The sequence below is a fragment of the Sitophilus oryzae genome, unplaced genomic scaffold, assembly GCF_002938485.1.
Source record: "Sitophilus oryzae breed Bouriz unplaced genomic scaffold, Soryzae_2.0 scaffold_177_pilon_pilon, whole genome shotgun sequence".
NCBI classification, from domain to species: domain Eukaryota; kingdom Metazoa; phylum Arthropoda; class Insecta; order Coleoptera; family Curculionidae; genus Sitophilus; species Sitophilus oryzae.
The window spans coordinates 9,898,359-9,914,496 of NW_022146479.1; the positions used below are offsets into that span (position 1 = coordinate 9,898,359).

General features: G+C 31.8%; 1 protein-coding gene across 1 annotated transcript in view; it reads left to right on the forward strand.

Annotated features, from left to right (window-relative positions):
• The window catches only part of LOC115882386 (tyrosine-protein kinase Drl-like), a 52,922-nt gene that overhangs the window by 16,491 nt on the left and 20,293 nt on the right, over positions 1–16,138 (forward strand). The window contains exons 2-4 of the mRNA XM_030900437.1: positions 3,197–3,324; positions 14,475–14,587; positions 14,678–14,805. Coding sequence (XP_030756297.1) covers positions 3,197–3,324; positions 14,475–14,587; positions 14,678–14,805 — 369 coding nt within the window. The remainder of the gene's footprint in view (positions 1–3,196; positions 3,325–14,474; positions 14,588–14,677; positions 14,806–16,138) is intronic.

Below are 16,138 nucleotides of genomic sequence, written 5' to 3' on the forward strand. Positions count from 1 at the left end.
TGGCACAAATGGTTGTCGTCTCGGCTTACTCAGTGACGAGGTGTTCTCACATTTTTCCTACAGAATCTGCATTCGCCGTTGTTTCTTAGCTTCAATCTACTGAGGTGTTCGTTGAAGAGGCCTGTTAAAAACCCCGTGACAATCCGAAGATTGTTCTTAAATAAATCAAGGAAAATCTTCGATTTTTTTCGGTCGTAAGTTCTGAGAACTTTTGAAGTGTCTTCCGTTGGAGGATTCCCATTCCAGGTTACGGATGGAGTCTTCCAGGTTCTTCAGTTCCACTTTAAGTTGGTTTCCACTTGGAAGGCCGAACGGCTTTGGTCCAGTTAGTGGAGTGTTGGCTCCTTTTCTAGCTAGATCGTTTGCTTTTTCATTTTTCAAGTTGCCTTCTATCTCTTGGAGAGCTGGCACCCAGAGTAGAACTTTATTTTCTTTGCCTAATTTCTTCAGATTCTCTAGGCATTCTTTGATCAACTTCGAACTGATGGTTAATGAGTTGATCGCTTTTGGTGCTTCTTGACTATTGGATTACATAAAGTATACAGGGTGAATGTTTAAAAAGTAAATAATTTAAGGCTGGTATATTTCGACCTCCGAAACAAGTCTGCCAGGTTTTTTTTTCGTAAAAAAATTGAAACCTTATTATAAATAAGCCACAAAGAGCTGTTCCTTCAACTTCCTAAGATCATGTGCTATGCTAAAACATTTGTGTAAAGTTTCCAGTTTCAACTCCTGCGGTATTAGGACTACATCTTCATTTCCTTCTTTATTGCTTCATTCTTCTACTCCAATTATTTGATTACTTGTCTAAAATATGTGATTCAAGTAGGTTACTTACATTTTCCTGATGAAAATCATTAAATTCCTCTTCAGGCAACTTTCCTAAATCAGCAATTTCTTTAATTTGATCTCTGATACAAAGGACCTGCGCGTGGGTCAATTTCTTGCCATTTCTTATTGTATGTTAGAACTCGACAACTCTTTGATTTGTTAATATGGAATTAATAAAACTGTGTATAAATGAACCGCGTAAAATAAGTCAATGGTGTCAAAAATGTAAACATGTATAAGCGAATCCGTGTAAAACAAGGAATTCCTGTATTCGAAACCTTATCTTTTGACGTCCGTATGACAACAAAGAATCAGAAACTTGCTACTATTTTTTCGAGCATGGGATACTTTGGAGGCAAACTTTTACAATATACTAAAGTGCTTGGCACTATATAAAAAATTCGATATCATTTAAGAAAGTTTTCCGTTAATATGTATAAAACTAAATGCGAGTTAAAAAGTATTAAAGGCGGATACTAAATTAGCTTGTCAACTTTACCTCTCGCTATTAAAAACTTTACTTTTATTTAATGAAGAACCGCAGGTGTTTAATATAGTAAACAGCTTAGTATAAAGACTTAAATTAAATTTGAAACTCCTACCCTAAAATTCGATGTTCTCTTAATATTAAAAACTTGCCACTTAAATGTATCGGTTTAAGACTGTTATTTTTGTTAACTAAATTCCAATTACGTACAGCTAAAACTTTTAGTTAAATTTTTTTCACATTTTAAACCACGAAACTAGATTAGACAGTGATTTGGAGACGCACATTTTGTAAACCACTGGATTTTACGACCATATATTTTTATTTTATAGAGTTTCGTTTTTATCAGGACTATAAAAAGGATCCCTATACTAATCGAACTATGTCATGGCATCAATGCCTCTATGCTGTCTATATTTATACGAATATAAAAATATCTATAGAGAATAGTAATGGGTAAAAATGAAAATCGAAAGAATCTGTACAGGAGTCTCTCGTTTTAAGCCCAATATTCATACGAGGTTTTTATATATGTTTGCATTATCATTTATGTTACGCAGTTTTATTAATTCCATTAGAGAGGCAAGGTAAAATGTAAAAGAATGTAGAATGAGCGGAAAGGGAGTTAATCACCGCCGACCTTAAATATCTATTATATCTCCCCTTTCTTGAGTTATAACTCATCATACAGTGTATAACTCATCATACATAGGGATTTTCCTGTTGTAGGGGGGATAGGGTATTTTCCCATCCTTCTCTGACAACAACTGTTTATCCTCCGAGGAATGGAAATCTACCTCATACGAGAGTATACACACATCCACGGTTGAGGCTAGTTTTCTATTTAGCCACGCATCCCTTTGACCTGGTCAACCTGGTCCCGTCATCATAGAATTTAGGTTTTTGGCGATTTTGTCTCCTCTTGGTCCGGGCGGCTAAACTAAGACCACCCCACACCCTCTACCGGTGATACATGGCCACAGATAGTAAAGGATGCCTGGCGTAACGGACATAGTAGTCCCATCCGGCATCGTTATATGTCTTGGTGCAACTCCCTGGCTACGAAACTACAGCTAAGGATAATACAATATACAATGAGATGATTCTTAGACACAGCCAAAGTGCCAGACGGCCTAGCACCTGTCTAGGAACTTCCCCACCAACGACAAGGTCTCGCATCTCCTAGAGGAAGATAGGAGATGTAACTCAATACGAGAACAAAATCAACGAGTTGTCGAGTTGTAACGTACGATGAGAAACGGAAACATAAATATTGGCTACAAATGGCCAGAAATTGTCCCACGCGAAATATATCAGAAGATTCCTATCCTTCAATAAGAAGAAGAGAGACAGCCGTTCCCACCAAGACAATTAAGCTGACATATACTTTTTATTCTAATTCATTTTAATTAGGCAGTTGATTGTCAACCATCATAGCATACACATGTACTAAAACCAATTTTTTGTAATAAATAAATTTTTTAAAAAAGCATTTCTGAGTGTTCGAGAGTTATTTACTGGGGCTTAAGAATCAAACTAAAGAAAGAAATGAAGATGTAATCCTGGTACCACTTAAAACTCTACACCAATGTCTTACTATAGAATCTTCGAAATTTGAAGAAAGAAGTTTGAACATTAATCAAGGGGTCTTTGTGGCATCGGCATCATCCATATTTTTATATAAATATATATAAACAGTTATGTAATTTTTTTTATGTTACAGTTATACAGTTATGTTAATATAAAGATACATACTTGATTGTAAGAATGTTATTTATAATAAATATGTACCGAATGATCGAAAAAAACGGCGTCCAGTACCAGTGCATAAAAAAAAAATATAATATAATTAACTATTAATTTTCTGGTATGTTTCAGGAATAAATACGGAACTATATTACGTGAATAAAGGAGTGGTGAACGACTATGCTATCAATTTTGTGGTTCTGGTGCCAAAAGATGTCGATACCATCAAATTTTCATGGCAGAGCTTGCTGAATTATTCGGTAAGTGTTGTTCAATTACATTTCTATTTCCCTGTAAGCCGTGGAAGTGCCCTTTTTAAATTTTAGATGTCTTTTTGTCAAAAGTCTGTGGAACTACCTGTCTTAATATCGAAAATTTTTCGATTATTTCCCAGTTAAATTACTTTCCAACTGCTGAAAACAAATTTATAACTAATTAAAAATTTTCCGACTTAATAAGAAACTTTTAAAAATAAACCCGGCATCGAACACACTAAATTCGAATCGAAATTGACGTAAAAAAACTGAAAAAAATCTCTTTAAAAAAGTGTAAATACGTTTTTGGAACAAAACCATTCCATCTGACTACGCAATATTAACTCCGGAGTAAGCTTTTCGATACATTTCTATTTTTGAATTGAATTTTGAGGTGAAATTTCGATAAAACTCTGCCAAAAGCTTTTATAAGCCCGGGACTTGTGAAATACAAAATACAAAACAAATAGAACAAAGAAAATTTAAAATTGCTTTTTTACATTAGGGAAAGTCTCTTCCCTATATAAGTATAAGATTTTTTTCGGGATCTGTCATCCAGTCATTAGATGACCAAAGATAAACTCTCGTAGATTTTAATTATCTTGCTTCCAAAAAACGAAAAGAATAAACAAACTTGCTAGTAATTAAAATTTTTCTGAATAAACATAAGCCGGATGAAATAAAGTTTCACAAAGTATCTGCACCTTGTTTAAAAATATCCAGTGGAGCAAAAGGACCTTTTAAAAAAGGAGTAAGAAAACTTCTTGGTAAATAAGACAAACCATTCCATTTGGCTACACAATTTTACTTCGAACGTAATCTTTTCGATATCTTTGTACAGTATATGAATGCAAGTTTAGGGTAAAATTTTGATAAGACTCCGCTAAAGCCTCTACAAAGCTTCGTCAAGTGTTTTCGTATTTTTTAAAACACAATTTGCTTGGAGAAGAAACGAAATTTAATTTGTGTTGCAGGTTGTTTGGTAAAAATAAAAAAAATGAAAAATTTTCATTTCATTCTCCGAGAGAGCTAGAAATATTACAAAAAATCCAGAGAACATCTATAAAAGGCAGTTTAATATGAAACTCTATTTGTTTTACCCGTTAAATTTGTTCAAAAATGCACAGAAAAGTGAATACGTTCAATATTTACGGCATAGACGAGCAAACAATATTCATTTAAAATTCCACAGACGATTAACAAACATCTAGAAAAATATGGTTGAAACGTTTTTTTAATTTAAAGGTTTTAAAAATTTATCAACGGAGGTAAACCACACGAGCGTTCCAGGGTGTAAACCAAAATAGTAAATAAAACTAGAAGTATTCCGCCTTGATGTGATATGTGACTGGAATAGTTCAAAACGAAATCGTTCTCTAATGAATTAAGTAATTGTTAACAGGTAGTAATTGTTAGTTAGAAGTTTGACTTCATATATTGTCATTTTAACTTTTAACAGACCGGCAAAGGTTTATAATAGACGTGTCTGCTAAAACGTTAAAGTGTTTTTGAATAGATATAAAGATATAGATAAAATAGATATATTTATTTGTGTGTATATTTTTTGCTTCTGAGGACGGGAGGTGATATACCTCTAGCAACGATAATATACCACTGACAATTTTTTTTGGATCAACGCTGTGGTGTTTACTAAAAATGACTTTTTATTTTGTAGATTTTCTTCTAGTGGCAAAAAAAAACAGAACGCTTTTCAAGATCTATGAACATATCTGTGCGTTTTTTTTTCGGTGTATTTTATATCGTTGCTGGTTTTTATCTATGGCCATAAAAAGGGAGTTTGCCGTTTTAGTTCAATTTCATTCCCTAATAAATAAAATGGTCGTTCCGCATTTACAAAGGGCATAAACCAATTTTATTTTTTATTTATCCGTCGCGGTCCTGAATTAGTTTATAGCTCAATTATTAGAAAATGTATTTGCTTTTGAACCGGTGGTGTGTAAAAAAAGTGTTAATTAACTAAATAAATCCATATTCGCGTACGAATAATTTAGCTTTAAGCGTTTCCAGAACATAACATTATTTTACTGACTCAGTGGATTGTTAAATCTTTCAGAAAATAACCTCCACAATGAGACAAATTGGAAAATTTGTCGTGAGATTACATTTCCAATACCTTTTTGCTCGTTTTGCGAAGACACCAAGAAAATATCACTTTCCACGGATTTTCCTCAAATGAACAAGTGCAAGAAATTTCTCTCCCTAATTAAAACTTTTTTTGCGAACTATACGCTCCTTTAATATTGAAGAGGTAAAAACAAAAATCCAAGAAAATGCACAGATAATAGTAGTACATATTTTCAAAATAAATCGAAAAAGACAAGGCCGAAGAAAACCATTTAATATTCATTAAATGAACTTGATATCTATCCAAGAAAAATGAAGAAGATATAGCGAACTATTCTTTTAGTTCTTTCTATCTTTTTTCTGTGTTGAACTAAATTTATGATGTTTAAAGAGAAAGGCTTTCGAAAAGATTATTTATTACTTCCGACGAATGAAAGCAATGTAGCGAATTTATAGGACACAGTCTTATAGATAGAGCTTTTTTGAAGAAGGGTGCATCATAAATGTAATTCGTATATAAGGTATTGTTTTCCTTTCGGTATAGGAGATACTATCGAGATCTATTTCTTTACTTCGAAAAAACAAACGTTTTGAGTTTATTTACTATTTAAAGATTAAGATCTTCCCTTTTTTACTTCAGCCATGCACTTCTGATTTTGTAGTTTCGAATAGGTATGTTCTTTTCCAAAAAATATATCGATATTTTACTCGATATTCTCGATACTAAAAATACACTTATCGAATATTTTTAATCCAGACACTTCTATTTCCTTCATCATATAGTGCACCCTATAAAGACTATTGTAGTATTTCAGGGGTCATTAATCTACTCTTTTTTACTTTATCTATTCACTTGTGTGTTTGTAGTTCCGAAGAGGACTCGGTTTCTTTTCAAAAAATATATCGATACTTTGGTATATTTTAATTCAGGTCTATCGAGTTCCTTCGCGATAAAGTGTATCCTATAAAATGCAATTATTGTAGTATGTCTGCTCTATTTTACTTTAACTATTCATTTCTGATTTTGTAGCTTCGCATAGGGGTATGTGTTTTCAAAAAAAAAATATCGATATACTTTGGTATATTTTTAATCCAGGTCTATCGAATTATTTCGTGATACAGTGCATCCTATAAGTTCAATGTAGTATATCTGCTCTTTTTTACTCTATATATTCACTTCTGTTTTTGTAGCTCCGAATAGGAATGTTACTTTTAAAACAAGATATCGATACTTTGGTATATTTTAATTCAGGTCTATCGAGTTCCTTCGTGATAAACTGTATCCTATAAAGTGCAATTGTAGTATATCTGCTTTTTTTTACTTTGACTATTCATTTCTGATTTTGTAGCTTCCCATAGAGATGTGTGCTTTCAAAAAAAAATTATCGAGACTTTGGTATATTTTTAATTCAGGTCTATCAAGTTCTTTCGTGATACAGTGTATCCTATAAAGTGCTACTGCAGTATATCTGCACTTTTTTACTTTAACTATTCATTTCTGATTTTGTAGCTTCGCATAGAGGTATGTGTTTTCAAAAAAAAATCGATACTTTGGTATATTTTAATCCAGGTCTATCGAATTATTTTTAATCCAGGTCTATAAGTTCAATGTAGTGTATCTGCTCTTTTTTACTCTATATGTTCCCTTCTGTTTTTGTAGCTCCGAATAGGAATGTTTCTTTTAAAACAAGATATCGCTACTTTCGTATATTTTTAATACAGGTCTATCGAATTCTTTCGTGATACAGTGTACCTTATAAAGTGCATTTGTAGTACCTATATCTGCTTCTTTCTTTCATTGCCATAGCTTCGAACTTTTTTTGAAAAAGAAAAAAATAATGAAATAGAAATTACAAGTATATTTCTTTAGACAACATCAAACGAATTATAAAATATATATTCAACGGTAACATAAAATAGGGCCGAAATGAATTTGTGGAGCGGCGGGATATTTCGTATAAGCCTACAAAATAAGAAAGCCAGCAGGGGGAGCAAATCAAAGACTTGCCATTTTCTAAGAAAGCACACTTGAACGATTACTAATTAGACGTTTAGGGCGTAACTTAGGGGGCCCTAACGTGTCAAAATTACAACTGAACAACAAACAGTTTCGAAGTAATACGAATGCTTTATATTTTAAAAGTTAGCAAAACGCCGCTGCCCTTTCAAGGCTTAGGTAATTTTCTAGAAACATTTTTACATAGCAAAACGGCGATAAAAACTTTAATGCTCGAACATAACAATAAAAGGACCAACAGTTGTAGTTTTTGGCAAGGTTTTATCCCATAAAATTGCTTATAGTTTAGTCATGAGAAAAAACGTTTATGAGATGTATATATCTTTTATAGTTCCCGTCGCGATACTTTCACAAACACCCTTCCTCTTAATATATCCTCCCTTTTTTTGTTTAAATTAGAAACAAAGAGGGGTCATTAAAATAACATTTAAAACTATATTTTATAAAGGTAGGTCATTATTTTATCGTTATTCTTACAGAGAACGTTTTTTAATATGCATCCCTCAAAGTGTAGAATAACAAGAAACAGGAGCCTCATAAATAATTTTCTTTGTCTCGAAAAAAGGCAAACAGTTTGTTCCAAGGGAGTTAAATATTTAGAATAAACACCACTGCTAACTAAGATTTAATTTTAAGTGTATTATCGTTGAAGGGTGACGTTGATACGGGAAGGGAGCGTATAAAGAAAATATAAGGGCTCCTTTTAATAAGCCCCTTGCCAAGTTACAATATCTGAGAAATCAGATAACATCCCCGTTTTATTCCGGAGGGATTTAAAGACAAATCCGGACACTTCGGTGACAACTAACAAGTTTAATTGAATGCCAAACATTCCCAATTTCCGAATAAATTCTCTAATTTACTGTTGTTTTCGAGTTCGGTAATTTTTTACACTTTCAGGGTCCAGTGAATCGACAGAGAAGGCTGTTTTTTTTCTAATTAATTATTATTAGAATTCCTCAATTATAATTCTTTTTTGCAAAAAATAATATTTTTAACTTCAACTGTTCACTTCTGGTTTTGCAGTTTTGAATAGTGATGATCTTGCGCCGTTTTACTACAGTTTTTCACTTCTTATTGTGTAGTTTTGAGTAGGGATGTTCGTTTCCAAAAAATATATCGATTCTCTGATATGTTTTTAATTCGGGTTTATCAATTTCCTTCGTGATATAGAGGGACTTGTAACTTGTAGTATATCTGCTTTATTTTACTTCAGCTATTCACTTCTGATTTTGTAGTTTTGAATAGAGGTGTTTCTTTCTAAAAAATAGTATCGATACTTTTGTATATTTTTAAAGCAGATTTATCGATTCCCTTTGTGATACAGTCTATTTATAAAGTTCATTGTAGTGTATCTGCTTTATTTTATTTCAGCTATTTACTTATGTACTTTCCAAAAATATATATCGATACTTTGATATATTTTTAATTCAATTTGTATATTTTCGATTTCCTTAATGTTACAGTTTACCCTATAAAATTCATTATAGTATATCTGCTCTATTTTACTTATATATATATATTTTTAACCCACGTCTATAGATTTTATTCACAAAACAATGTAAGGTTTATTGTTGTCTATCCGCACCTTTTACTACACCTTCATTTCTAATTTGTAGTATTAAATAGGGATGTTCCTTTCAAAAAAGTCGATACTTCGTATAAATTTAATCCAGATCTCTATGTCTAATCATATCTTCTCTCCTTATATAACATCAAGCGAACTTTTCGTAGAAAATATTAGGAATAAAACAATAATTTTCTTTATCGAGAAAAAAAGCAGGAAAAATGTTCCTCCTGAACGAATCTAATCAATCTACCATTATGGTCTGGAAAACTTACGGCCTGGATTTAGAATTTTTCCTTAAATTTCCCACAAATCCAGGAAAAATTAAGCCAGGACTAAACGGTATTTTAAAATTATATATTGCACCAGAGCCCCTACACATATTTTTTTTAGATTTCCTATAGAAATATAAAAGAGAATGTGTAGTTGTAGTTGTTTTTTTTTTGTTCGTATTGAATTCAGTGATGTCGGGCCTCAATTATCGAATAATGACCCAAGATGTTTGTTACAATGCCTGGGAGGGATAAAAGAAGAGACAAACAGAAATCTGACCTAGTGGTATTATTAGAAAAACAAACACTTTGTCCTTTGAACCGGCGACTACGTTTCCAGAGAGGAAATCAAAAGGTTGATTGTAGTCCTGAAGCGACTTTCCCTATCTATTATACTTCTCAGGATTCGGCAAAGTTGAGGAAAAGCAGCTTTTCATAAACAACCTCGTAAATAATTCTATTCTCGCTAAACTATTTCACTTATTCTCCTTTGTTATATTATTTCGCGTAAAACTCACCGTTTCTTATTATTTGTAGCCACAGAAAAGTTCTTGTGCATAAATACCCGATAATTAATGCCTCTTTGGAATAATATTTAATATAATATACAGGGTGAGCCTTAAATAAGTGCAAATATATTGAGGGGTAGTATATTTCCACCTCAGAAATACGTCTATGAGTTTTTTCTTAAATTTTATTGTGTTACGACCTTTATGGTCTGCTTATTTCTATCTGTGTGGTTCTCATACGAAATCTATACAAGTAAAATTTTATCTTAGACGAGGCTAAGGGATTCTTTCAAGGAAGTGAATCTTTTAGTTTGAGGAAGAACTAATTTGTACAATATTTGGACTGCTTCGAGCCAGGGTGGGTTCTTTAACGAGAATGAAAAATTAAAGCGCCAAGATGTATAGTTTCAGAATTTTTAATTAAATAACCCCCCTCCCCCCAAAGCCGATGAAAAAGCATCTCCAAAAACGAGCCGTGAGATTTCATGAAATAATAATTATTTGATTAATTTCCATTGCTTTGTATCTCCATTGGTAATTTTCTTAGAAAGGGGAGCTGTTAGGTTCTAATTACACGGAATTCTTCAATTACAAGAATAGTAAATGGATAAACACGATCCCGGCGCTCTGCCGTTAAAAATTAATTCCCATTTGCTTATTTTGGGTTTTAATTAACCTTTGTCAATGATTAGAATTCATTTCGGTGCCGTGTTACGACTCACAGACGATATCAGTAATTTAATCCAATTTAAAATTAATTAGCAATATAAATTAATTAATAATAGAAATGCTTTAACTTCCAATGACATTCGATATTTGTGGGATGTTCTCACTCAAATGTTAATAAATGTTTAACGGGTTAAGGAAACTGAAAATTTCACAAAAAGGCTTCTTCATCTCATTAATTACCCATCAGGCACTTGTCTAAAAATACTTCTTTGATACTAGTACAAAGGAGGACTTAGGTATATTTTTTTAGAGAATTGCCTTGTAAGCAGGATCATTTTCCTATTTTTTTCGTACCCCAAATAATGTGTGTTGAGAATAATAATATATTTCTCCTGATTCCAGGCTATAAGTCAATAAAGGATGTAATTAATTTTATTAAGGATTTTGTTTCTAATTGTAATTAACGTTCCGGAGGGAAAAGACTGAGAAATTTGGAACAATGAAACAGGCAAATTGTAAAAATGCTTCTTTCTTTGGATCGTAATGGACTCCAAATTACAAAAAATGTCTCAATTAGACAGCAAAAGGGAAAAAATTAAACGAATCTTAAAATTTTTAAAAGGGGTTAAAATTAAATAATAATAGCTTTTCCTTCTCTATGGTCGTACAATTAATTAACACACATTAATGTTATTTTTGATAAATTCCTTTGTATTTCGTATTAACACGTATTTATTTTGAAGATAATAAATTAGAAGTATTTGTAAAATTATACCCAAACCTAATATCATTTTTAAATTGAAAAGAAGGCCATGATTTTTCGTGGAGATAAAATTTTCTCTGTAAAATAAGTCAACGCAGACCGAATGATTTTCTTTTGCGTAGTGAAAATGGAAAATATAGCGATAAAATTGAAAAAAAGGTTTCAAGAGTTTTAATTTGCTATTGGCTTTTAAGCTAGAGAAAATTCAAAAGAACCCAGTCCGATTTCCAATAATATTTCGATTGCTTTGTAAATAGTAAATTGAAATTCATAAACAGTCAAAGGAAGAACTATAAAAAATGTATTGCTAACCTTCGTTACTGAATGTAATGTAAGGGGCTTTACTAAAATTAAAGTAACACACAAGGAACTAGTAGACATAAAAACCATTCTAATAAATAACACCACACTAGAAATAGTAGGAGAATTTATATATTTATACTTAGGAAAAAACTAATACATAGCTCAGGATCTCTACGTCTCTACCACCAGAAATGAACAGAAGAATTAAGTTGGCATGGAGTACATATGGAAGAAACTCAATCATATTCAAATATAGAATGCAACTTTATCTAAAGAAGAAAACATTTGACCAATGTGTACTACTAGGCATGACCTATGAATGCAAAACCTGGACACTTAAGGAAACTGCAGGTGACAAAACACTCTGTGCCAATTTATTTTGTTCAATTCATTCTGTTTGTTTATAAATTAAGATTTTTCAGTTAACTTAAAATTATCCATCCAAAAAAAATTACAAGCAATTCCTGAAAAAAGACATAATATGGTACTCATATAAGATATTGAGATTTACTTCAAATGAACTTTATTCAAAAAAATTATGGAGTAACTTCGTATGGATTATATTGTTATAAATGTTTCATTAATAAATTGATAGAGTGTGAGAGTATATAGTATAGAACACACACAGCATATAGACACAAAATATCGATATTTTTTTAATTTCGACATTCCCTATTAGTGTATTTAATTTCTACTTTTATTTTTTGCCCAAAAAATTAATGATTATTAAGACATTATTTTCACTTTTAAGGAATATAAATGACTGAAATTTAATAGGCCGTTCCTTATTAATCTCCAGAAACGGATTATTAGTGTGTATCGTAAATAATTTGGCCTAAATCAAAAGAGTTAAAGTCTAATCCCGACTTTTATGGCCATCCGTGAGAAATCTACCCGGCTAGGGCTTATGTTTATGCCTTCTATCAATGTTGCAAGGTTATAGATACAATCTACTTTATAGCTCAATTTTATTTGGCCCACTAACTTTCAAGTATCGATAGTTTACCCAATCATTTACTCGATATGGATAAACTGGTAATATTTTTCATACATAAGCTTGTAAATATTTAATGAACTTATAAAAAAGCTTTTAAAAGTGAGGTGGCCAGGGCAGATACAGCAAATTCAATATTATTTTCCACTTTACGTTTTGATTAAGAGACAAAAAGCAAGAGATTATATGACTTTTGAAGCGAACGCCAGGACGAGTTCGCAGTGAAAAGCCCGGGAATATTTCCTTAATATTAAATCCTGGATATTCCTAACTAAATAAGCACTTCTGACAGGAGAATACAAAAAGCTTTTTAATGGAATAGATAAAACCGAAAGGTGTTTTTTTTCTTTGTTCGGCATGGAAGAAGGAAAAAAATGCAGGCATAAAATTTTAACGGCAAATTTTTAAGGCGCCCCCAAAAACCGGGTCGATCATAAAACGAAACTATTTCATATGCTCTTTGTTCCATTAAAAAAAAAGAAATGTTTAAAAAAAATATTTTTTTATCAGAGCTGTCCTTTATGTATCGATAGTTAAATTTAAGAATCGATCTTCAAGAACAGATATGATTAGTCATTAGTGTTTAGCCCCTCAACCTCAATATTAGCACCGCCCTGATGATTGTCCCCCCTCAAATCAATATTACCTTTTAAGTGAGCTGAGTCCCCCCAAAAGGCTTGAGCACACTTAAAGGCAGTGTCGATTTGCGACCCTGACAAAGGTATCGACTTTTTTGAAAGAAACATCCCTATTTAATACTACAAATTTAGAAGCAAATTAGTAGTTAGTAGTAAAAGGTGCGGATAGACAACAATAAACCTTAAAATATATTGTAATGTATTTTGAATAAAATCAATAGACATGGTTAAAATATACCATAGTATGGATATATATTTTATAGGATGAAACATTCTTCAATATGGTACACCCTATCACGAAGGAAATAAGATAGACTTGAATTAAAAATATACCAAAATATCAATATATTTTTTGAAAAGAAACATCTCTCTTCAAAAGTATAAAGTCAGAGGTGAATAGCTGAAGTAAATTAAACCAGATTCAGAACAAATTCCTCTGTATCAATAAGGAAATCGATAAACTCGAAATAAAGATATATAGGTATACCAAATACCAAAGAATCGATATATACGAACATCCCTACTCGAAACTACAAAATAAGAAGCGAAAAACTGTAGTAAAAAGGCGCAAGTTTCTCGGTTTTCAATTTTTTATACGAAAATCGATATTAATATCACTTGACAACAGCTTTTTCCTCTGCATTAGTAGTAGGTATTGATTTGTAATTTCTGGAAACATGACTTTAACAAATGCGGAAAATGTGTCCGGTTATTAATACTGGCCAATAAAAAAATATACGATACAGTACTTATTTTGTGTATATATTGCTCTCCCAAACCAATTATAGTTAATTGGGGCTTTATCACACTAAACACTGCCCTTTCTTTATATAGATATAAAAGCTTTGACTTGACACGTTCTGACCAATGACATTTAAAACGTTATGTGTAGACGGCGCTTAAAATGAATTAATTTATAACAAAAATCCTAACAAATATGTGTAACTTAAAATTAAAAAAAATATATATTTTATGTAAGATATTCTGGAAAACTGTCTATATCAATATATTTTCTTAAGGTAATCCGAAACACACAAAAAGTTTTCTTTTTTCAATTGAGCACATTTCACCCTGATGGATGGCTTTTGTTTGTGAGATACATTACCAATTCAAGTGTTTACTCAGATAAAATACAAGAAATAACTTATTTTGTGTTTTGTAAAGAAAAAAAAAATGACCAAACAGTCAATCCGTCTAACAAAAAAGTATCAATCAATAAAAAATAACATTTTGGATTAAAATATTTATATGATATAGTCAAAACAAAAATTAGAGGGTTGTTTTTACGAGCCGCATAATAAAATAGGGGTGGGAATATTAACAGTTATTGATATTTCAGTTACCCTATATATTAGAAGTAAAGTATGGACCGGGAAATAAAGGGGTGTTGCTGCCCCCGCAGATGAATGTTTCATCAAATGGTGTGATTCCGACATCTGTGCAGACATTCAGGTTTGTATATTTAATTGAATATGGTTAAAATTGATAGGTATCCTAGCGGACATTTTTTTGGTAAATACGTTGGAAAATTGTATTTTCCAGAATCACTATGATGTGCACGGGTCTAAAAACGGCCGAAATAACAGTATTCATCAGTTTGTTCGTCAGTACAAGAGAAAAAAGTAACACCACCATAGTAAAATTTAAAAGAAATAAAGTCTGCTACAAAGGTAAGTGATATTTGTTGAGATGTTCCTAACTCTGTAGATTTTTGTTAGAAAATTGCACTTGGTTCTTTGTTCCCTCTATCGTTAAAGGCGTGTTGTGGTTGGGAAAATTTTTCTCGGCCAAACTTTGCCGATGAATCAAAACAAAATGCCGGGAAGCCCAAAGATATATCATTATAACGCTATTTAAATGAAAGCATGTGAATTATTTTACGAAAAATTTCCAGCCGTGCCAGTGAAAAAAGAAACACGTTAACTATTTCTATTTCCAGGCTAAAATTGAAAACTACTTTAAAATTTATTAAAGAACAGCTTAAATGTCGTTTTGAATTTCCAGCATTTTCTTTTTTGAGTGTACAAGGTGTCCCACTTTCGTGTGTTTTACAGGATTTCTTTTATGAGTAGAGGTAGAAAGATGCGGTTTTCACATCACTGTGCTACTTTTTTTATGAAACTAAAGATGCAATACACCTAGATTTGTCCTAGTTCTTCTAGTTCCTGTAATACAGAGCAAATTTGAAATTGTTGCTCTATTTGTGTTGGTTACCTTATAACTTATCGAAAAAACTGGCGTAACTCGATTTTTGCAGGGAGCTGTCATTCATTAAATATGACAAAGTTATGTTTTTTTTATCCAAGAACGAAAAACATAGATTACTATTCGGTTAACTATTTTGGACAGTTTTCTGATGCTGTTGGAACGAGCCTAATAACTCTGAATGACAGCGTATTATTCAAAAGCAGTTCTTTTTCAGTGCATATAAAGTGAAATAATGCATTCTTTACCTGGCATCTATGAAAATAAATAGTGAGTATATTATATTTTTAGAAAAATATATAGTATATAGAAAGCTCATGACAATGCAAACAACATAAAAGAAATAAAATACAGTGTCTCACATTAAAAAAAAATGTTTGTTTTATGACAGATCGCAGCAAAAAATAGTTACTTGATTCTACGTGAAAAATTCTACCATTTTAAAATGCGCCCTATATTTTAGGAAGTAAAAAGGTTTGGATAAATTTGTGTGTAGCATTTTCAGTTTCATAAAAAGTTGCAAAGCACTTTGTTATGAAAACCGCATCTTTGTACCTCTACTTTTAAACGAAAAAACCCATAAGAAACACGAAAATGTAACACCCTGTATACACTAAGATCTCCTCTATTCCATCAAAATGCATCTGAAACTTCGGCGTTTCGATACCAGGTGATATTTCATTACTAGAGAAGCGTCTGGAATTTTGTTTGAACCGTGTCTCAGACTTCTCAGTGGGTTTATTTAAATTTCAACTCTTGACAAGCGACACCTATCAGATTTTAACAGCGAAATAGAGA